The 22,578-nt window shown below is 35.0% G+C and overlaps 2 protein-coding genes and 1 pseudogene across 2 annotated transcripts; 2 read left to right on the forward strand and 1 right to left on the reverse strand.

Annotated features, from left to right (window-relative positions):
• Positions 1-1,696: 1,696 nt before the first annotated feature.
• LOC132641928 (uncharacterized) lies at positions 1,697-10,514 on the forward strand. Its single transcript, XM_060359067.1, has 5 exons — positions 1,697-1,911; positions 3,339-4,871; positions 9,230-9,352; positions 9,511-9,651; positions 10,093-10,514. Exons 2-5 carry the CDS (start codon positions 3,345-3,347, stop codon positions 10,231-10,233), a joined length of 1,932 nt encoding a protein of 643 aa, XP_060215050.1. The 5' UTR covers positions 1,697-1,911; positions 3,339-3,344; the 3' UTR covers positions 10,234-10,514.
• Positions 10,515-15,413: 4,899 nt separating this feature from the next.
• On the reverse strand, positions 15,414-17,158 carry LOC132639930 (short chain aldehyde dehydrogenase 1-like; annotated as a pseudogene).
• A 2,258-nt stretch (positions 17,159-19,416) lies between these two features.
• On the forward strand, positions 19,417-22,437 carry LOC132642847 (cytochrome P450 CYP749A22-like). Its single transcript, XM_060359872.1, has 5 exons — positions 19,417-19,719; positions 20,012-20,235; positions 20,443-20,675; positions 20,766-21,144; positions 21,899-22,437. Exons 1-5 carry the CDS (start codon positions 19,464-19,466, stop codon positions 22,334-22,336), a joined length of 1,530 nt encoding a protein of 509 aa, XP_060215855.1. The 5' UTR covers positions 19,417-19,463; the 3' UTR covers positions 22,337-22,437.
• Positions 22,438-22,578: the final 141 nt, after the last annotated feature.

Below are 22,578 nucleotides of genomic sequence, written 5' to 3' on the forward strand. Positions count from 1 at the left end.
CAATCTGTCTCAATTTACGTGATACTTTCCGTTTTATGAGAGTAAAACAAGAAACATTGACCTGGATTTTATTCGTATGCCCTTTAATATTCTAAACTGTTAATTCTTGTGACCTGTAATATATTTTTTATGTAGTTTCTAAATATGTAAATTATTTTTCAAAAAAAAAACTTAAAGATTGTATGTCCAAATTCATGATCTAAATAAAGAAGTTTGACTCTCAAAATCCAAACCGTATCACGTAAATTAATACAGAGAGAGTAAAAAAATACTTTTAATTATTTTATAAATAATCTGATAGTGTCAATATTTTCTCACACCAATCACAGTATAAAACATTAAACTCAAATTATTATAAAATCTAGAACACTGTTAAGGAAAAGTAGTAGTAGTTGTTTATAAGGATATAGTTGGAAAAAATTACTACTCTCTTCGGATAAAAAAAAAATATCTACTTATCAAATCAAAAAAGAATTAATCTTATTTTTCTAAATTTGCTGTTATGTGATTAAATTCAATACCTATTTAATTAGAGACAATTTAGTCAAATTACCTATTTTTATCTAGAAGTTAGTATTTTCTTAAGAAGTGTGCAAATAACTAAGTGAACACTCTTTATTTATCTTGAATTCTTGAAGCGACACTTATTTTGAGACGATGTAGTAGTTATCATTTTTATTAGATTATTAATTAATGTTAAATACCTTTAATTATTTTATAAATAACTTGATAGTGTAAAAAATATTTCTCACACTAATCAGAGTATAAAACATTAAACTCAAATTATAAAATCTAGAAACCCAAAACAAGTATAAAAGAAAAATATGATTTCAAAAAGTCCAACGGTAATTTAAACCTCAATCTCATTTCCCCTTGACGTCGGCAAGAAAAAAAAAAGGTCAACAGAGCCAAATAAAAGTCATCATTTTTAAATAACCTCTTTTTTTTTTCTTTGTTTTGAATTTTCATTTCCTTCAATATATAAAGGAAAAATTACTATACTAATAAATAAAAAAAATAAAAACCACTTGTATTTTTTTCCCCTCTTCCTTTCCTTTTTCTTCATATATTTCGTTTCATTAATTCTTTATAAAATTCCATGTTTTTACGCGCTTAGGGTTTTGTACTTTCTTTATAAAGGTAAGTTTCTACACAAATTACGATTTTTTAATTAATTGTTGAATTGGGTATTCAGTATTTTTATTAAATCGATCAGTGTTTTTGGTTTTATTTACTAATTGCGACTTTGGGTTTGTGAGTTCTTGGATTTTCTTGATTTGGGTATGCTTTAATTTTTTATTTTGATGTATACTTTTGTATGTAGTGAAAAAATTGGATTTTTAGGGACCCTTTGGGCTGCATGATGAGTTTTCTTGTTTAGTTTTTTTGTAAATAGTGATGATAGTGTAATGATTGGTATGTTAGAAGGAATTGTTGTGTTTTGATCTATGTAATTGCTGCTTAATCTATTTAATTTTGGTTGTAAAAGCAGTATAATACTCTGATTAAGTTATGCTCAGCTTTGTAATGATGTGAAATGTTAGAAAAAATATGTTTTACCTACTACTACAACAACAACAACAACATATCAGCCCTGAGTGTAATCCCACGAGGTGATAAGACAGGACATGACCTTAGATAGGAAGATTTGGAGGTCGATGATTACGATAGAAGGTTAGTAGGTAGTTGAGTTTTGTCGCTCTGTGTGAGAGAGGTGGGGGGCTAGCCTTTCCATCCCCACTTCTCTTTTTCTTAGTAGTGTTATTTTGGTATCGCGTAGATCATTATCTTTGTGTGTATTACTATGTGTTGCTTCATTTGTTCTGTATCTTCATTTGTTCTGCATTGACTACGTTTCTTTTTAGCCGAGGGTCTATCCGGAAACAACCTCTCTACCCCGCAAAGGATGAGGTAAGGTCTGCGTACATCCTACCCTCCCCTGACCCCACTTGTGGGATTACACTGGGTATGTTGTTGTTTTCTGGTCAGTGACGGAGCTAGAAGTCCGGATACAGGTTTGGTAGAACCCAATAGCTTTTGCTCAAATGGTGTATTTGTGTTAAGAAGTTCATTAAATATATATAAACATTAGATTTAGTAGGCGTTTGGACATGCGATTTCATCTCATGAGATGAAATCAGTGTTTGGACATGCGATTTCATCTCATGAGATGAAATCCCAAATCATCCAAAAAGGCATGATTTGGGATTTGAAATCGTGATTTGAAAAAATATAAATGTAAAATTTGACCCGTACGTTTATATGTTTATATTTTGTAAAAAAAGACCCATAAGTTGGTAGATATATTTACCAATCATGTTTACCAACCATTTGTATTAAATATTAATCTGCAAATGATGGGGAAATGCATGCTCGGCGTGGAGAGATTGTTCGTACCATGTGGGAGGATTATATTTAAGAGTAGTTATATTACTATTCATGTTAAATTTTCCTTTTTATTGAACTAAAGTTTGATCAATTGCTGTTGTATTTTTTAGAAAGGCCTTCTAGTAGCGTATTAATTTTATTATGAACTATGATTTACTCATTTGGTAAGATTGTATAAAAATTGGGAAAATTTTGATGATTTTCACAACTTGTGGGTTTTTTATGTTTATAAAAAAAACTGCAACTTACGAAATCCAAATTGCATGTCCAAACATGATTTCATCTCATGAGATGAAATCATGTCCAAACGGCTCCTTAGAACCCAGTTTTTAACTTATTATCACTTGAAGTTGTCATTTTAAAATTCAGAACCCATAAAGTTGAAATCTCTGGTCCGCCTCTGTTTCCAGTATTTGGTTGTAACGTAAAGCTGCTGGCTTTTAGTAGAGGTGTGGGTGGAGTGGGACATGGGATATCGGTTTTGGTGATAATTAAAAGTGGCAAAGAGTGAAAATAATGCTTTCATGCTGATAAGAGCTAGTAATATGGAAATAACTTGGAGATTTTAGGTTCAAATTTCAGCTGCAACATCCCATATAAGCTCATTGCTTTGATCTCGGCATGTAGGTTTACTTGATACTTGTGCTTGTTGGCTATGGTAAGCTTCCTAGTATTGGATTAGTCTAGGTGCACGCAAGTTGGTTTGAACAAAACTTTAATAATAAAAAAGAAGAAAAAATAGAGCTAATAACATGGAGTAGGGGTAGTGTGGAAATTGACTAGCTCTTATGATGGACTGAGTATTTTTCTTCTTTTCTTTCAAATATTAACCAGTGACGATGATCAGCGGGTGATCACCAGGTTTTGTTTAGCGTACTCTTTGAATTTTTATTCTTTTTTTTCGTTTTGGTTGTGAGTTATTTTTAAATTGCTTTTTGTCGTTTCTGCAGAGACAAATGAGTGGGGTGTTTCTAGGTGAGTCTCATCGCAGGCCCCGTACTGGGACAAAGACGTCGAGGAGGTGCAATGATGTTGGAAGAAGTGATCATGTTGTTCTGATTGATGTTGAGACTGAAACTTTTAGTAATGTTATTTTTATTGATGTGCCTGAATCGACAACCAAGAAGGTTCGGGGTAAGACAGCTGCAAAGAAAGACAAAAAACGGTCTCCTTTGAGGAACATAATCCTCATTGATGATGACGAAAGCAATGAGAATGAATATCCTGAATTTGGCGTAGAAGATGACCGCCACTTCTTTCATGACCCATCCCCTAGCATGAGACCATGCTCAACCTCGAGAAGTGCTAAAGAACCTCCAGATGAAATTGGTGATGATTGTCAGTTTGTTGGAGAAAATATTCCTCCAGTGAAGTTATCAAAATGCAAAAGAACTTACTCTGGGAAAGCTCCTGTCCAAAATCGCTATGGTTTGACGTCTGATACTGAGAGTAGTTCATCTGACGATGATGACTTCATGGAAGATTGTTCTGGAAAGCTTCGAGAGCAGTGGCAGAAAGCTTCGTTAAAGAGGAAAAATGATAACATTGGTCAATCTGGTGTTAGAGATACCAATAATGCATCCAGTGTTGGAATTCAACCTAAGCCTGCTGAGAGGGAAGAGCATCCAGCTTGTTCTGAAAAAGAAGTTCTATCTCCTAAACCGACACACGAATCACGTTGTACTTCTGGTATGGCTGATGTCCATGACGATGGAGATCCACAAACAGAGAACTTTGAAGAGGGTTATCCCAGTAGACCCTGTGAATATCAACAGAATCCTTTTATAAAAAAACATTCAGAACAAGGCAAAGAAGGGGGTATTCCAGCTGCAGGACCTCATTTAGAAAATCCTGTTTCGTGTAGGGTAGCAGAGGAGGAACCTCGTCTTAGCAAGCACCAGCGTGATGTTGAAACTGAAAATGGTAGGAGTCAGCATATTTCTGCTGATAATGGTAAGAAGTGTCAGGAGACGGCTAAGAGTTATAATTTTCGTTTCTTCAAAGCATCAAGACATGGTACTAGTAATTTCAAAGGGAAGGAGGATTTATTTTCTGAAGGATTTCCATGGTGGACTACCCGTCCCCGATCATCTGTTGAACACTATCCATACCCCGTTAGTCCTAGAAAGTCTTCTATTTGCAGGAGAGCTTCATCAGGCTCACGAATCAGCAGCAAAAAATGTGTCGATCAGGAAAATGGGAAATGGATTCCTGATAGGACATCAGAAGTAAGTGCAAAACATAATGAAACTCAACCTAGAAACAGAGGTTCCTTGGTGGAGGAGGATCTTTCGGAATCTGTATCTATGAGCCAACACAAGGATGAAAGGCATGATGATGTGAATGGCCAAGATGGTGAGAATGTGGAGGATCATGTTGAGAACTGTATTACGACCGAAAGAGAAAGGATGAAGGAGACTTCCGAATACAAAAAGGCACTAGAGGAAGAATTGGCTTCTAGGCAAAGAACGTTAGCGATTCAGGTCTGTCATGTGTCCTTCCTGATAACTTTTGTAGAGATTTGGTTTTCTGTTATGCTTTCGGTGTTCATACTGTAACATGTTTATCTTTTTACTGCTGAATGTCTTATGAAAGTTTATTGTGTACTGGTGGAACCGAGGTCTACTCCCATAATTTTGATCTCATCAATGCCATAATTGATCAAATATTCTCTACTTTTGATGCTTAATGTGCTTCTTTGTAGCCTATATGCTCCAGGGTGTGAACGGAGTTATTGTAGCCAGGTTGTAGAGAGCAAGACTGTAAGAGTCTGTAAGAGATTAACAGGCTGTTCATTGCATTCATAATAATTAGAAACTTGAAGTAGTCAGTTGATGTAGAAATATACAAATAAACTCCCCGTAGATTTGTGAAATTTCCTCCCTTTCTATTTCTCATAGAAGAAGAAGAAGAAGAAGAAGAAGAAGAAGAAGAAGAAGAAGAAGAAGAAGAAAAACCTTCCTTCCCTATTTCCTTTAAATTATGGATCTTTGAAGCCTTGAGTAGTCAAAAGAGAAAAGAACTAAAACTAACCCTCAGGGGTTGGCCTGGTGGCAATTGGCTTGAGCCTTGGGGTGCTCCCTTTCAAGGTCTCAAGTTCGAAACCCATTGGGTGCAAACAATTTCTGAGGGCCATCGGACTGGGTAAAACCCTGAATTATCCGTGGTGCACTTGCGGGAAACTCCTTGCCGAGGGCCTGTGCACCCCCGGGATTAGTCGGGGCTCAAAGAGCCTCGGACACCCGGTGCTTAATCAAAAAAAAGAAGAGAAAAGAACTAAAGTCTTTTGGGGCATTAAAGTAGAAAGCGTAATTTAAGCATGAGCTTTAACAAACAAAAACACTAATGAAGAAAGAAAAACATAGCTATTTTCTTTTAGGAGAAAATAGACAAATAATAACTATTTGAACAAAAGAACTGAAACACTAAATACATTTTCCCTCAAAAAAAAAAAAAGAACCGAAAAGCTATACATCTATATGAAGTAAATCATGTCAATCAAGTTTAAAAGCCACTTCTAATTTCTTGATTTAGATGGAACAATGTAGCTTTATGTTTTTTGGATAAAAGGGAACTTTCACATCCGGTTTTGAAGAGAGGGGGGAGATCCTATAGAGTCCTATCCCAATTTTTCTTTTGCTAGGCCCATAACTAAAAAGCTCAATTTCTTACGATTACGAGGTTCTTATATTAAAAGTTTAGTAGGCGTTTGACCATAGAAACCTAATATTCTTCACTTTATTTGGAGTTCTTGAAGTTGGAGTTGAAGATGGAGTTGTGTTTGGTTATTCTTTTTGCAAATGAGAGAATGAGCATTTTAATTGGAATTATGAAGATGGAGTTGGAAAACTGGTTATAAGCTGTTTTCCAAATTTGGAATCCAACTTCAAGTTGAATTTGGAATTTTCATGGCCGAACACTGAATTTCAAATAAAGTGAAAAATTATTCCGGAAAAAAGTGAATACTTAATTTTTATGGCAAAAGTAGTTAATCTCTTATTCCTAATCACCAACAATATCTTCATTATGCTATTTTACAATTAATGTATCCTTTATACTAACTATATCCATTGTATTATTTAGTATTGCCTTTTAAAGGTAGAGTTCATGGGCATTGAGACGCATGACTCATTACCTTACCGCCTACACTTAAGCGTCACCTAAGTGACGAAAAGCGCACAACCTGGCTTTACTGAGTTTAAGGGTTTAAAGGAGCTCACCTTTGACAACAGTAACAAATCCAATATTGTACTCTCTGCACCTCTATGTTGGGGCTTTCAAGTAGACATGTCTTTTTGTTCCACATATGGTTTGTTTAGTTGTGTATGGAAAATTGAAGAAGGATTGGCACAGATAGTCCGCCTGACTAATTTAACAAATACTCCCTCCGGATCAAAAAAGAGTCCACTTAGCCTTTTTTTCTTGGATCAAAAAAAGAGTCCACTTAGCAAATCAAGAAAGAATTAACCTTGTTTTTCCTTATTTGCCCCTATTAAGTGTTATATGATCAAATCCCAATGTCTATTTAATTAGGGGTAGTTTAGTCAAATTACCTATTTTTGTTTAGGAGTTAGTATTTTCTTAAGGGGTATGCAAATGGCTAAGTAGACTCTTTTTTTGATCCGGAGGGAGTATTACTTAGCAAAAAGGTTAGGTATATACGAGTGGCGGAGCCAAGATTTGCGACAAGGGGGTTCAAAATATGAAGAAGTAAACCCATGAAGAAGCCCAAGGGGGTTCAACTTATACTATCTATACTTAAAAAATAATTTTAACCATGTATAAACATGGATGAACCCCCTTAGCCATATGTGGCTCCGCCTGGTATATACTGTTTGTCTGTTGAGCTACTGCCACACTTCTGATGCAATTGTTTCGGTAGGACACTTCTTTTCTGACGAAATTTTCCCGGGTCTTATTCTCTCTTAAAATGAGTTTAGTTATTGGTCAGCTGAGACTAAAGCGAGAAGGGAGGATTGACTAAGGTTGAAGAACTTTAAGACTTTATAGTAAAATTCCTAGGTTCAAACAGTTCTGAAGATTTACTGTTGATATGGAGGACTTATGGAGGGTGATCAAAGCTAGGTGTGGAGTGGAAAGGCAGTGGTGTAATAAAGATGCCACAATATCCTCTGGCACTAAATTATGGAAGCAACCAAGTTTTGGTTGGATTTTGAAGGAATGGTGAGTCTAAAGGTGGAAAATAACAAAAGAATAAGGCTTCGGAGAGGACCTTTATAAATGATATTGACGATGTATTAGACTTCATAGACTCTTTACATCCTCAGTGGAGCTAAGTCTGCAAACACTTCTGTACACTTCTAGTACCTCCTTGATGATTCATTTCTATTAATACTAAAAAACTATCTGTCTCTTAAAAAAAAACAACCTATTATATACAGATGAGCCGTTGATCTCCAGTGAAGCTAATTGTGATAGGTTTCCTGAGAGAAATTTCCAATGGACCACGTGGCAGTGTCCGAAATTAGTTTGAAAAAATGTGATCTCATTCCGATAGGCGAAGTAGGGACATTGAACAAAAACTCTGGTAAAATATCTCGGGCTTACCATTGGAGAAAAATACTAAGATGTGGTTGTTCGGAAATTTTTCATTGAGAAGAAAAGAGTAGTAAAATGGCTAAAATTACCTGTGTGTTGGGTAGGATTTAGTACTCATTAAAATGGGTGAATATAGTATCTCTTAGTCACTTGAAAGATAATGCCTCTAGATCCAAGAATCGGAACTATGGACAAGAGTTTTCAAATGCTTTATGACACTTTGTTGGAAAATGAAGGTGGAGATTTGGGATAGAAGCTCGTAGGAGAAATTATTGGAAAATGAAGGTGGAGATTTGGGATAGAAGCTCTTAGGAGAAATTAGATGGAAAAGAGTTTTACTTCTTACCATTGTTGGTTGGTGAGACCATATGCAAGATGAGACGAACAATAGCATTCACCAGGCCCTTGATACTTTTATTATGATAAAATATATGCAGCACATTAGACAGAGAGATCCAGGAAAAGAAGACAAAAACATTGTAAATTCTGCTTCGTACTGTCAGAGGTAGAGGCAGGGAGAGTTTGATCCCTCTCCTTAAGGGTCAACTAAACCTTCCATTTCGCCTTCCTTCATCAAGTTCTTTCCCGAGGGCATTGGTCTAGTTAAAGTAACACGTTTTTTCCAAAGGATAGTTGTGATATTTCTTCATGGCCGGGTTTCTGTATGGAGCCAAAAGGCAATGGTTTTCAGCGGGCCCCTTTCTCTCCCTTTCATGCTCATAAAATTAGAAAATTAATTTCTATAGATAATCCCATTCTGGTTATTTATTTATTATTTTTATTTGATGACCGAGAAATTTGTCTTGGACCAACCCTTAAGACCAACCGCAGCGTTCGAAACTTGGGGATAATAGGCCTGCCTCTCTATCCTCCTTGACTTAAATATCATACTTAGTTCGCATGGCGCAGGGTTCGAACCTGTGACCCCCGTCACAAGTCCCTCAACCTTTGCCACTTGAACTAAGCCCTGGGGTCCATAAATGGATATAGAAGTAAACATCATGTGGGGCATGTGGTAATATGTTATTTTCATGTCATGTGTCTTTTGTTAATGTGAAGATATCAGGTTAGCATTATGTTACGAATTTTGGTTTGTAATTGGCTAAGATTGCTGTTTTGATGGTGTTCTAAACAATAAACTCTGAAGATTAGGATTGAAGTTCTAGAATTTCTGATAAAAAAGTGCAACCACGGAGGAAAAGATAAATTAGCTAAAAGAAAGTAAGATTTGTATATGTTCGAAGATGTACTGTTATCTGATGTGCTTTTTTTACCCATTCAGGCAGAAGAAGCCAAGAAAATGAAGCAGTTGCTGAAAAGAAAGAAGGCTGAAAGTATGCGTGTATTAGAAATGGAGAAGAGACAAAAGCAGCGTGTGCAGGAAATGAGAGAGACTCAAAAGAAGGTATGACAACTTGGCCTCTTCTGTTGTCTATTTCGCGCCTTTGTGCAGCCTCTCTATCTTTATATTTCTTTGTGTTTCTTTTCCATGCCACTTATGTTGCCTCTGTGTTATTTTGTGATTATAGCATATTTGCATTTTCCTCTGATGAATCTTTTTAGGACGTAGAGAATATGAACTTGAAGGAGCGGATACGAGCCGAAGTTCGAAAGGAACTCAGTAAGCTTGAAATGACATGCCTTGATATGGCTTCGGTGTTGCGCGGATTGGGGATCAATGTTGGTGATGGCACTAATCATGAGGTTTGTGTACACTCAGTCTCTAAATATATTTTCCACCTTCTATTACCAGCTCATCAAATTTCGATCCTTCACTCATGACAGGCGAAGCTCGAATTTTTAGTTTATGGGTTTGGGATCATAACTTATTTTATTTACTGGGTTCTGAATATATTATTTATACATATCAAATAATTTTTTTAATATATAGGATTTGAGCTAAAGCTACTGGGTTCTGCCGAACCCAAAATTTAAGGGCGAGCTCCGCCTCTGGCATTCATATTTCAACATGCCACTTTTTCTCATTTCTTGTTTTTTACCTGGGATTTCGGGAGTTGTATTTGAGTTTTGTCTTACAAACTTCTCCGTATTGCCGTCTCTTTCTTATATTTCTATTTGTGAAGTGTTAGTCGCAGCTAGAAGAATAGCACGAGAGACATTACTTAGAATAAATTCTTGTTTCAGGTGCGCGTTGCTTACAAGAAAGCCTTGCTGACATTTCACCCGGATAGAGCTTCACGATCTGATATACGACATCAAGTTGAAGCTGAGGAGAAATTTAAGCTTATTTCTCGAATGAAGGACAAATACTTACCAACTGTATGACAGTGACATAGGAGATAAATGTAGTTTATTTTCGGGAAAAAGATTATCTTGTAGGTTTGGAAATTTTTTGTACAGGCGTTGAATGCTTGAGCTTTTTTCACCATGTGGAAAGCTGCATTCAAATGCAGAAAGGTTCTTATTTCCAGGTTTAGTTTTGTCATTTCTTTATGTTTTTGTTAATGTAATTTTCTGCTTTCAGGGCTGTGAGGTGGCTTTCAGGAATTGCTCCACAAAAGCTGTAAAAAATTTGTTAAAAAATATTTGTGACTAGGTAATTATAACTCTAGTTTACAAGCAATAAGCTGCAATACCCAGGCAGTTTAATAATATGCTCAGTAGTATATTATCATAAGAAATTACCCTCTCCTTCATTTCACTTTTGGTATCTAAGTTGATTTTAAGGTCAAGTTGACCAATTATGGGAGTTGGTCAACTTAGAATTTGAAAACAGTAGCAAGTACTTATTGCAGTAGGATAAAAGTGGAGTATCTAGAATTAGATTACGTGGCCTAGCGGTTAATAAAGTCGGCGTAGATTTTGGAAATCAGGGTTCTAATGCTAGTAGAGACAAAAAATATTATGTGATTTTTCCTCGGTGGGCACAAGCTAGCTCGGATATGGTTTACAACCGTGACGAAAAGACAAAAAAGATTTTCTGTGAAGCAGTTCAAGGACTAACTTCACTAGGAAATTAGCTAAAAATGGAACAAGATGGAAATGAAAAAGCCAAATAGACAATAACCATTAGTTGGGAAATAAAGCTTTGTACGTTTTTGTTGTATTTACATTAGAGTTACATATGAATAAGCATGAGATTTATGAACCATTTCGTTTTAGAGAACTCTAATTTATCTTTAAAAAACAAATAACATTAGTATTACTGTATTAGAATGAAATAAATTTGAGTAATTTGTAATGTATATAGAGGATTTGTATAACCAAATAGATGAGTTTGTATTGCTTTTTTTTTTTTTTTTTTTTGTGTGTGTGCATCTCTATTAGTACCTTCACTTTCTTTTTCCAGCGCACGGAATATGTTATATAATTAAGAGATCCATTAACTTGGTACTCCCTGTGTCTCAATTTATGTGACATTTTTTCCTTTTTAGTCGGTTCCAAAAAAAATGTCATCTTTTTATAAATAGAAACAACTTAACTTTAAAATTTCATTTTTATCCTTGATGAAATGATTTATAGTCACACAAATGTCTAAGATTTGTTTTAGACCATACATTTTAAAAATCTTCCTTTTTTTTTATTAAACTTTGTGCTAAGTCAAACACTGCTACATAAATTGAGACAGAGGGAGTAAGAAACTAAATTTCCTCTAACTTCCGATGTGTGTGGAGGAATGGTAGAGCTCCGTCTACTCTTAACCTAAAGTTTCGGATTCGAGCCATAAAAATTGAAGATCATATCAGTGTAGAACCCTTTACCCATGTTAGAAGGTTTAGTGATCCGGTTAGTCGAGCTAGTGAATTTTGCATACCGGAGTTAAAACTGAAAAAATGAGAAGCTCAATTTTCTGGCTACAAATTGTCTACCATGAGTTATATAGGAACTTAGAAAGAACTATGAAACAGAGATAAATTAATTTTGGTACTTTGGTTATCACAAACAAATATTTATTAAGTGATTGGTTATGTTATGAAATATTGTTGGTACTTTAGTCAAAAATAAATACGTTATTGATTACCAAAACAAAAAATGTAATTGAGGGAGAAAAAGCAGGAGGTTGGCATAAGTTCGTATTAATTTAAGATTAATTTTCAGGACGACTTTTCAATTATTTCTTAGACACATTTAATCATAAAAGTTATGATTTATAGCTTTCTTATGGATATAATTTTTTAAGTATGTCAATGTTTTTTTTACATAAATTTTGAGGAATTGTTGTTCGAATTCATACCAAAAATCCAATGTTCCAATTCTTGTTCTTTAAATCCCGTCAATCTTTTAAGAATGGAAAGATACTTACCGAAAAAAAAACCTGAAAGTGTTCGCAGGACAGTCTTAAAAAACCACAAAAAAAAAAATCTATTTAATTAATGTAAAGCAAGTAAATAAGAAACCTGCAAGGAACTAGGCTGATCCTGTTTCTACGGTTTCTTATTAATTGACCTCTATATTCTTTCTTTGTCTACGCTTGTATATGTTATTGTTTAATATATTTTTTTCTAACTCCTATTACATCTAATTACCTAAAAAGAAAACGTAAAGGAATAACTAGGAATTTCTTCTAAAATTACGAAAACTTTCGACAAAATAAAGGCTTAAATTAGTGCACTAAATCTTTTATAACGGTGATATTCAGATCAACTTATACATACCTCAACTATTCTTTCACGTATTTAGAGCCCGTTTGGATTGACTTATAAGTTAAAGCTCAAAAAAATAATTGGGCCCATTTGACTTAGCTTATCTAAAGCAGCTTATAAGCTGAAACCAGCTTATAAGTCAAAAAAAAAATAAGTTAGACTACCCCAACTTATTTTTTTTAGCTTATAAGCTGTTTGCAGCTTATAGGCATAAGTCCATCCAAACAGGCTCTTACTATCTTTCACCATCCTAGATATCAAATATCTTTGTTATAATTTGAACATTAATCTCTCATTATTTTCACAACACATTTTATTAATCTACCTTTCACCATCATCCTTGAATGCATTAATACGACAATGTAACACAAAAAACCAATCCGAAGGGAGAAGGGTGCCTCACCTGTTCAATCCCAAGTTCCATGGTACTTATATGGTTTTCAGAATAAGGAAAGAAAAAAAATAATTCAAATCATGATTGAACTACTGAAAGATAGACATCAAGAATATCTCAAAAGATTAATTTCTATTATGTCTTGTACAGTGGCGGCTCAATTAAGTCGGTGGTGTAAAGTTAAAATTTAAGAGCATGCCATAAATTTTTAGTAATATTTATGTATATTTTTTTATTTAAAGTCCACTCTTCTAACTTTTTGAGATGTAAAACTATGAATTAATCTTTTTAAGAATTAATTCCTTAAAATATTTCTTTTAATAGAAATAGTTGATTTAGAAAAATCAAGTTAAATTTTTAAAATGAAATCTTCATAAACAAGAAAACATCATCATTTCGACCATTGTTTATTATTTGACCTTTTGAATTAATAAAAAATATTCACTATTTCCTTGTAAGGTCATTATATTAGGAATATAGTGAATTTTCTTTCCAATTTTGAGTTATTGTTTCAATTTTCAAATTTTGGCAGTAGAACTTTGCGTAATATTTTAAAACTTTGAATTGGACTACACTCAAATCTTCATATATATCAATAATATTTTTGACAACAATAACCAAGGTAGTGTATTGAAACAAATGGTTAACGTTTTGTTAACTTGAAATAATCCTTCCCAATATGAATAAATGGTAATAACAAATGTTTTTTGTCATGAAGCTCATTAGGATAGGTGTCTGCAATAGCTCTATTGTTGGAGCATCCTGCCTTTGTAAAAGATGTTCCTTTTGTAGATTTCATTGGTTGTTTGAGCCTGGCTTAACAACCTCTTTTGTTTTCACATTTCTTGGGTTCTTAGAACCTGGCTTAACAACTTATTTTGCTTTTGGTTAGTTTCCTGTGCGTTAGAGCTTACTGTTATGGAGCTAACCTAACCTTTTGTAACCATTGTATCTTCTTGATGCCAGAAATACTACATTCACTTCATCAAATTAAAAAAATTAAAAACACGACACATATAGTCAAATTAAAACTATCAGTATGATCACCAATATTCAAATAAAAACTGCAATATTCAGATCAATATAATATCTAATAAATGTTTCTTATATACTTATTCACTAATATTCAAATTAAAACTATTGTATTCAAATACCTTGTCCTTGTCTCTACTTTCGAACACCTTATGGCTATTTGCATAATAATTCTCCAAAAGTTCAAACCACGGTTTAGCAACGGGGGATGGGAAAGCTACATCATCTTTTTCAAAATAAGCCTTCGCCATATATGGTAAATGCTCTAGAGCCAAGAGCTGTAAAGAAAAGCCAACAAAAAAGTTAAATTCTGAAATTGAAAAAAAGGTATACAAAACATAAAAAAATATTTCTTACATGGATTAGCAGACGACTAAGATTAGTGCCGCCTCTCTTTTCTTGCAAAGCAAATTGAGAGTGGACCCAAACTGCTAATCCCCATGCATAATCATTTACTTTTTCTATATTCTCTAATGCTTATGAAATTCAACCATTACAGCATCTTTTGTGGACACGGGGCAAATTATGGTGCCTAGGATGTAGGGGCAGTACGCCCTAATGTATGTGTCTAAATTATCGCAAGGTTCAGGGACCGCAGAGAAATTTGTGTACAACCAATTTAAACTTAAAAAAACACTTTTAATATCCGATTGTGGAGGAACTCGGTGTAACAACTTCTCGCATATGTAAGCAACTTGGTTGGTTCTGCCGCTACTACTTCACCTTTAATGGGTAGCCCTGTTAGAAAATATATATCATCTAATTCAATATTTATTTCTTTGTCATTTATTACAAAGTCGTGTTCCTTCCTTTCATAACTAGAAAACATCAGTCTTATCACTCATTAATTTTTGGTACGATAGATGAGAACCTAAAAAGGCAGCTAGAAAAACACGCTCCTTAACTCTCCAATCAGGAACCCAATTTGCAAGTTTTGAAATTTTATATGTATCTGAATTCACCGCATTCTGCAAGAGAGAGAGAAGCATAGTTATTTCATAACCAATTTGGAGCTGATAGACTAGACAGATTTTAAAGTTAGAGCAAATGTTTAGGAGTATTATATGGTTCGTGCCTCTGTGCACGTTTTTCCCTAAATATTTAATTGGTTTGTGTCTCCTTCAATTTGGAAAACTCACCCAAGGAAGTAAAAAATAATGAAAAACACACATTTATAGAAATCCATTGAGTTGGAAAAAAAAAGACACCATTATAGAAATCCTCCAAAACGTGCACAGAGGCACGATATAAAAGCCTCTGTGAAATTTTAAAAAAATTACTTAAGGCAAATTGTGTAGGGCTACACGATAAACCCGTTTTGATTTATTGTGTAGCCCAGGACCCCTTTTGGAATTTTTTGTTAAAAAAGGTGTCATTTAGGCGTCGGACGCTACTCTAAACACCCGCCTACCCAAATAACAAAAATAAAACATTTCTTAATTGGTAGAATGATAAGAAGTTGGTGAAAACAATGTCTTGAAATTGAAAGCCTCTGTCAAGGCCAAATTAGTGGTACTAGAACCACCATCAAGAATGAGGTTCAACCCACTTACATATTTGGAATCATCACTTGCCAAATACAACACTGCCTTTGCCACTTCTTGTTCATCTAATATAGGAGTAGCTCCTTTCAAATTTCACACTTCTGAAAAGGCATAATTTATAAAACAAGCCCTCAAACTTGGCCTCAGCTGGTAAGTATGCCCTCCAACTTTGGGGTGCGCACAAGTAGGCACCTCAACTTTTCTCCACTTTGTCAGTTGAACACTTCAACTTACAAAATGATTATCTAGACACTTCCAAACTTATGTGCCACGTTACTGCCATGTCAGTGCCACGTCAACATTTGTGTTACGTGTTCAACTTTATGCAAGTTGAGGTGCCTACTTGTGCACACCCAAAGTTGGAGGGTGTACTTGCCAACAGAGGCCAAGTTTGAGGGTTTGGTTATGTATTATGCCTTCTGAAAACAACTCATTCGCCTTCTCTCTATCTGCCACATACCCGGGTCCACTCTCCGCCAACGGCGTGCCTATCGCGTAAGGAGAAACACAATTAACTCTTATTCCATACATCCCTAATTCAATTGCAAGATTCTTGGAGAGCCCTAAAAGCGCATTTTTCGAGGCCACATCATAGACAGCTGTCGCCACGTTAGTTGTGAAAACAATGGCCCCACTCTTGGTAGGAATCATCATCCGAGCAACGTGTTTCATGCAAAAAAAGGGGCCAGCAACATTCACGTCGAACACATCCTTAGTTGTGTCGTAATTTATATCTAAGATGCTGAGAATCGGTTTACTTGGTATATCAGCGATATTGAACATTATGTCGAGCTTACCGAATTTGACAATTGTTGTATCTACAACATTTTGCACGTCTGATTCAATCGCGACATTGCAATGGACATAGGTATGGGGAAATTTCACTTATAAACAATGTATGGGTCAAAATTACATATTCATAACCCATATTTTAAATTACAAACCTACAGCCCAACATTTCATGGCCCAACTTGAATATTCAGCTTTATACAACAATATACAACTTTATACACCTACTGTAGATAATGTATACACCTTATATAAAAGTGTATAATAATGCATAAGACTAGTATACAATATTATACAACAATATATAACTTTATTCATCTACTGTAGACAATGTATAACCTTGTATAAAAGTGTATAATAATGTATAAGACTAGTAAAAAACTGAAGAGGAAAAAAATGGCTATGACGGGTAATTAAAAATAGATGGGCTAAAACGGGTAAATATTTTTCCATAATTGGCATACAGTGTAAAATTCCCCATAGGTAATTGTTTGTTCTATGCCGATTTCTTGTACTAAGGAAGTTCCTAGGTTCTCCTTATTATATGCAATTGTAACATTTGCACCATGTTGAATAAAAAGCCTAGCGGTATAGCTGCCCCTAGTTCTTGAAAGTTTGAACACTCTTAGTGAATATCCTAGTTATGCCTCTGAATTACGAAAGCTGCCCTAAGAGGAGGTCTTTAGCATTATCCTTTTTAAATTTAATACATGTATATATGGATATATTACGGGCATGGATATGGACAAACTTCCAGCAAGCACTCGTGGCTCTATCTTGAAAATTGTAAAGAAAATTGGGCCAAAATAAAGAATGTAAAGGACAGAGTTTATCGGAGGAATACCCATATTTTGGGGTGGTCTTTAATTTTTCCACATTACATTGGTGGTCTTTAATTTTTGCCTTTTGTTACAACCCCTTGGTTTCGGGTTTGAACCCCCACTTAGTCAAAAAAATTTAAAAAAATTCGCAAGGTAGAGTTTGGATTCGCAAGGCAGAATTTTGCTACCTTCAAGCAGATTTTGCAGTCAAACTCTACCTGATCAGGCAGAGTTTGAACCCCCGCTTTGCCTTCAGGCATGCCAAAACTCTACCTTAAGGCAGAGTTTTGCCTTATATCTGAATGCAAAACTCTGTCATGCGAATTCAAACCTCTGCCTTGCGAAATTTCCTCTTTTTTTTTTACTGAGCTGGGGTTCGAACACAAAACCTTGGGTATTAGGCGAAGGACAAAAATTAAAGACCACCAATTTGAGGGGCGAAAATTAAAGACCAGTGCTTTTGAAGGCAATCCGCACAAAAAAATGATTTAATAAGTGAAACCATTGGACTCTTGTACCTCGAGTCTTTTAGAGGAGCCAGACAACAATTAGTAATTTGGATGGTAGAGATTCCATTATTTTAATAAGGTTTTAGCTCCATGTGATTTCATGAGCCAAGGCCAACTAATTAATAATGACATATTAAGTTACTCTATCATTTTGATTTTATACTTGATCAATGATCAGCACACCAGGTGAACAACATGCAAATCATAGCCAGTTTAATTGAAATTGAAATTAGCTACGAACTTTATCGCTAAATAGCTTGTAGCTAACAATTGTTTCTTTAAACATTTGTAGCTAACGAGGATTAGCGACGAATTTTGTTGTTTAGCAACAGAATTTGTTCGTCGCTAAGTCCTTTTTTTCAGTAGTATATATATTCGAGAGACAATATGTATGTCTAAATAGTTTTATCCTTGCAAATCAGGACATGGTTCCAACAATCATTTGAAGTGTGGAAGAAATGTTGAAAACATGGAAATCTTATGAAGGTAAAGAAATCAAAGTGTATGCGGAACCATGGCAATTAGGATCTCAAGACAGAACAACACCCGTAATGCAAGGAATGACAGACTTACATCACGATATCTTTTTCTTCGTTATTCTGATTTTGGTTTTCGTATCATGGATCTTGATCAAAGAGTTCTTTATCAACCACCATCTACTTCAGAGATTCCATTGCCAAAAAAAAAAAAGGGTAAAAGATAAAAATTGGGTTGCTCTATAATATGAAAGATTATACTGCTAAGAATTCAGGCAGTTGAGCTCAGAGAGGACATCGAAAAACTGCTTTTGGAAGCAGCTACTTGGAGGGGAAGCATATATACCTAACAGATTATCCCTACTTGTTTATATGAACATGGAAAAGACTAGGATTCCTGGAATTCAGTATGACTAAAAACACAACTCTTAATAATTTACATCACTATACACTTTAAATATGACATTCTTTTCAATCTTTAAACTTATCCCTTTCTTTCAATTGAATACATGTATATATGGATATATCAAGGGCATGGAATTGAACAAACTTCCAGCAAGCTCTCGTGACTCTATTTTGAAAATTGTAAAGAAAATTGGACCAGACTAGGAAAAGAGAAATGTAAAGATTAAATAAGTGAACCATTTGACTCTTGCACCTCGAATAAAGGAGGAGCCAAACACTCATGTGTGACTTTACTTCTATGTCCGTCTTTTGTCAAAAGATCAGCGAACTTGTGTGCCCATCTATTAGCTCGGGCTTCGAGTTCTACGTCTGATGCCACGGAGTGGATACTAGATCCCCATCCTTGATTCAGGATGTATTCAACTTTTTATTTGACTAATAATTTATCAGAATGATTTTTTTATGACAAAAAAAAAAAAAGGAGGAGCGAAACAAAAATAAAATAGAAATAGAGAAGCCTCTATTTTTAAAAATAATAATAATATTAGAATACTGGTATATATGGATAGATTAACTAAGGCATGGAATCAGACAAACTGTGTCTCTATCTTGGAAGAGATTCCATTGTTTTTCTAATAAGGTTTAGCTGCATGTGATTAATTTAATGAGCCAAGGCCACCTAATAATGACATATTTGCTTAATAGTTTAATCTATCATTTTGTTTTATAGTTGATCAGCACACCGGGTGAACCTATCGATTATTTCAATTTCAAACTTGTTGCGCCCACCAGGTGAACAACGTGGACAAAAATGGGTGGTTTAATTAATTACTAGATGAGTATACCTCCTTATATATCTTTAAATTGGCATAATTATCTAAGTACTGTTCCTTGAATTTCACAGTCCACTTTGACCTATTGTTTTACTGTTCACTGGAAGCCATGATAATATTCTTCTTAGTTTTTCTTGGATTACTGGTTCTTGCAAAGTTCTTGTATAAATCATGGTGGTATCCAATTTCCCTACAAAATTTGATGAAATCACAAGGAATTAGAGGTCCATCTTACAAGTTTCCAAATGGGAATGACACAGAAATTAGAGACATGGAAATGAAATCAAACACTGGTCCCATGGAGCTAACACATGAAATATTCCCCAGGTTACAGCCTCATTTCTACTCATGGATCAAACTATATGGTAATCATTTCCTCATTTCTTCTATATATTACTCCTCTCTCGTTCCAAGATATTTGTCATGTTTCGCTTCTCGAGAGGCAATTTGACTAATTTTCCGAGCTGAATTGGATTTGTTCAATCTTTTAAAAGTAAAATTTAGATATTTGAAAACTATACTACAATAAGTACTTTCAGTGGCAAGTCTTCTCATATCATATGGTGACAAAATTCATCTTAAAATATTGGTCAAAAGCGAAAATAATATTTTCCAAATGCCTCGTATTAACCGACTTATGATCAATTTATGTATCAGGAAGGATTTTTCTTTTTTGGCATGGTTCTCACCCAGAATTGGTTGTAACTGATGTTGACTTGATCAAAGAAATTCTTAGCAACAAGGAGGGTTCATTTCTTCAGCATAAACTTGCTGGTCCTTTAGAGGATTTATTTGGGGATGGACTTCCTTTTTCAGAAGGTCAGAAATGGTCTAAACTTAGAAAAGTGGCTGAAATTGCTTTCCATGCACAAAGCTTGAAGGTGAGTATCTCCCAAATCTTGTATAATTATAGTATTATAGTAGGAACTACCAAAAAAACTGGAACTAGTAACAAACTTAGGCGCTATATAGCTCATAGATAACAGAAATTTTAATATTATGTCGCGAAACAGGATTAGCAACAAATTTTGTTGTTTAATTACAGAGTTTGTCCTTCGCTAATTCCTATCTTTATCCCTGCAAATCAGGACATGGTTCCAACAATCATTGGAAGTGTGGAAGAAATGTTGAAAACATGGAAATCTTATGAAGGTAAAGAGATTGAAGTGTACGAAGAATTCAGGCAGTTGAGCTCAGAGAACATCGCAAAAACTGCTTTTGGAAGCTGCTACTTGGAGGGGAAGCATATTTTCCAAAGATTGGACAGATTATCTATCCTCGTTTACATGAACATCGGAAAGACAAGGATTCCTGGAATCGAGTAATTCGAAACACAATTCTTGATTTGCATCAATTTATACTTTAAACGTATCCATTTTTTTAACATTTAGCTTCTCTGGTGCCTCTGTAGTAAAATTTTCAGGACATCTGAGGATAAAGAATCAGACAAGCTCGGAGAAGCTCTTCGTGAGTCGTTCATGTTATTGATAAGGGAAAGAGAAGATAATGTCAAGACAGGACAAGCAGAGAGCTATGGAAGTGATTTTCTTGGATCACTCTTGAAGGCTCATCATGATTCTGATGTGAAAACAAGGATCTCAGTGGCCGACATCATCGATGAATGTAAAACATTCTATTTTGCTGGGCATGAACCAACAACTATTGTACTAAGTTGGGTTGTTCTTCTCCTAGCAATCAACCCTGATTGGCAACAGAAGGCAAGAAAGGAAGTACTTGAACTCTTCGGCCAAGAAAATCCAAAGACAGATGGCATTTCAAAACTAAAGATTGTAAGAATCCAAATTTCTTTACCCAATTTATCCCCAAATAATTTGTATATATTTTCAAAACTCGACCTATGTTTATACACAACAACAACAACAACATACCCAGTGAGGTCTGGGGAAGGTAGGGTGTACACATACCGTATCTCTACCTTTGTGGGGTAGAGAGGCTATTCTCGATTGACCCTCAGCTCAAGAAATACGGTCTTCAGAATAGGTTTGAAAAAGAAACTGTCAGCAAAAATAATAAAGATAACCAAAGTAAAAGAAAGGCACAACAATAGTAATAACATTGAAGATTAAGATAGTGCTACCATAATATTTATACCATGCTCTACCCAGTGGCGGAGCCACACTATGCCGAGGGTGTTCATCCGAACCCCCTCGGCGGAAAAAAATACTGTTTTTACAAGGTTAAAATTATTTTTTATGTATATATAGTAGATGTTGAACCCCCTTAGGCTTCTTCGTATGTTTACTTTTTTATATTTTGAACCCCCTCGGCGGAAATTCTGGCTCCGCCACTGGGAAGAGATAATACAAACTATGTTAATATATGCACAAAAAAGTTAAAATGTATAATTATATGATCATACTTATTCAGAATCCACTGATACTTTATTCTTAATTAGCCTTTGCTCCATCCCAACCATTCATGTAGTTGTTGTAGCTCATATGAACGGTCAAGAAGGTTTCATCTTCCCTGTTGTCAACACCCCTGAAGTTATAACACATATTCTTTCTGTGTCATTGCTTGTAGCTAGGAATGATAATAAATGAGACTCTGAGGCTTTATCCACCGGCGTTATATATCATGAGAAGTGTTACAAGAAAAGCAAGACTGGGAGAATTTACACTTCCAGCAGGAATTGACTTGCACATTCCCCCTTTATCAGTTCACAAGAACCGTGAAGTATGGGGAGAAGATGCTCACATTTTTAATCCAGACAGATTTGCTGAAGGTGTGTCTAAAGCAACAAGGGACCAGTTGATGGCTTTCTTAGCCTTCGGATTTGGTCCTCGAAAATGTGTTGGCTCGAGTTTTGCAGTTATGGAGATCAAGATAGCACTTTCTATGATCTTGCAGCGTTACAAGTTCACTCTTTCACCAAATTACAATCACTTGCCCACTGTGATCCTCAACCTCCGCCCTAAACACGGAGTCCAGATCATGCTTCATCCACTGCAAAATTATTAAATGTTGAATTGTATTGTATCGTTACTTTAAAATGTTTGTTTCTATTGTTATTTTGAACGTCGTATTATATTGTTAAATGCATCAATGAAAAGTCCCATTTAAACAGCAACCAATTTGTTGTAGCGTGATTGTTGTGTTCTTTTTCTCTCTCATTTATTTGATAGCCCCTGATTTATGCTTTAGCCTGTTCAGTTTCTCCACCATAAGTTGACATGAGGAGAGACTATTTAGAGTAGAAATCT

Source organism: Lycium barbarum, chromosome 5, assembly GCF_019175385.1.
Source record: "Lycium barbarum isolate Lr01 chromosome 5, ASM1917538v2, whole genome shotgun sequence".
NCBI lineage: Eukaryota > Viridiplantae > Streptophyta > Magnoliopsida > Solanales > Solanaceae > Lycium > Lycium barbarum.

Bases quoted from the DNA above. Each gene is read 5' to 3' on its own strand.
- LOC132641928 (XM_060359067.1), top strand. From the start codon at position 3,345: ATGAGTGGGGTGTTTCTAGGTGAGTCTCATCGCAGGCCCCGTACTGGG. The intron at 4,872-9,229 runs GTCTGTCATGTG...TTACCCATTCAG, and splicing joins AAAGAACGTTAGCGATTCAG to GCAGAAGAAGCCAAGAAAAT. The intron at 9,652-10,092 runs GTTTGTGTACAC...TTCTTGTTTCAG, and splicing joins GTGATGGCACTAATCATGAG to GTGCGCGTTGCTTACAAGAA.
- LOC132642847 (XM_060359872.1), top strand. From the start codon at position 19,464: ATGATAATATTCTTCTTAGTTTTTCTTGGATTACTGGTTCTTGCAAAG. The intron at 20,676-20,765 runs GTAATTCGAAAC...GTGCCTCTGTAG, and splicing joins ACAAGGATTCCTGGAATCGA to TAAAATTTTCAGGACATCTG. The intron at 21,145-21,898 runs GTAAGAATCCAA...CATTGCTTGTAG, and splicing joins GCATTTCAAAACTAAAGATT to CTAGGAATGATAATAAATGA.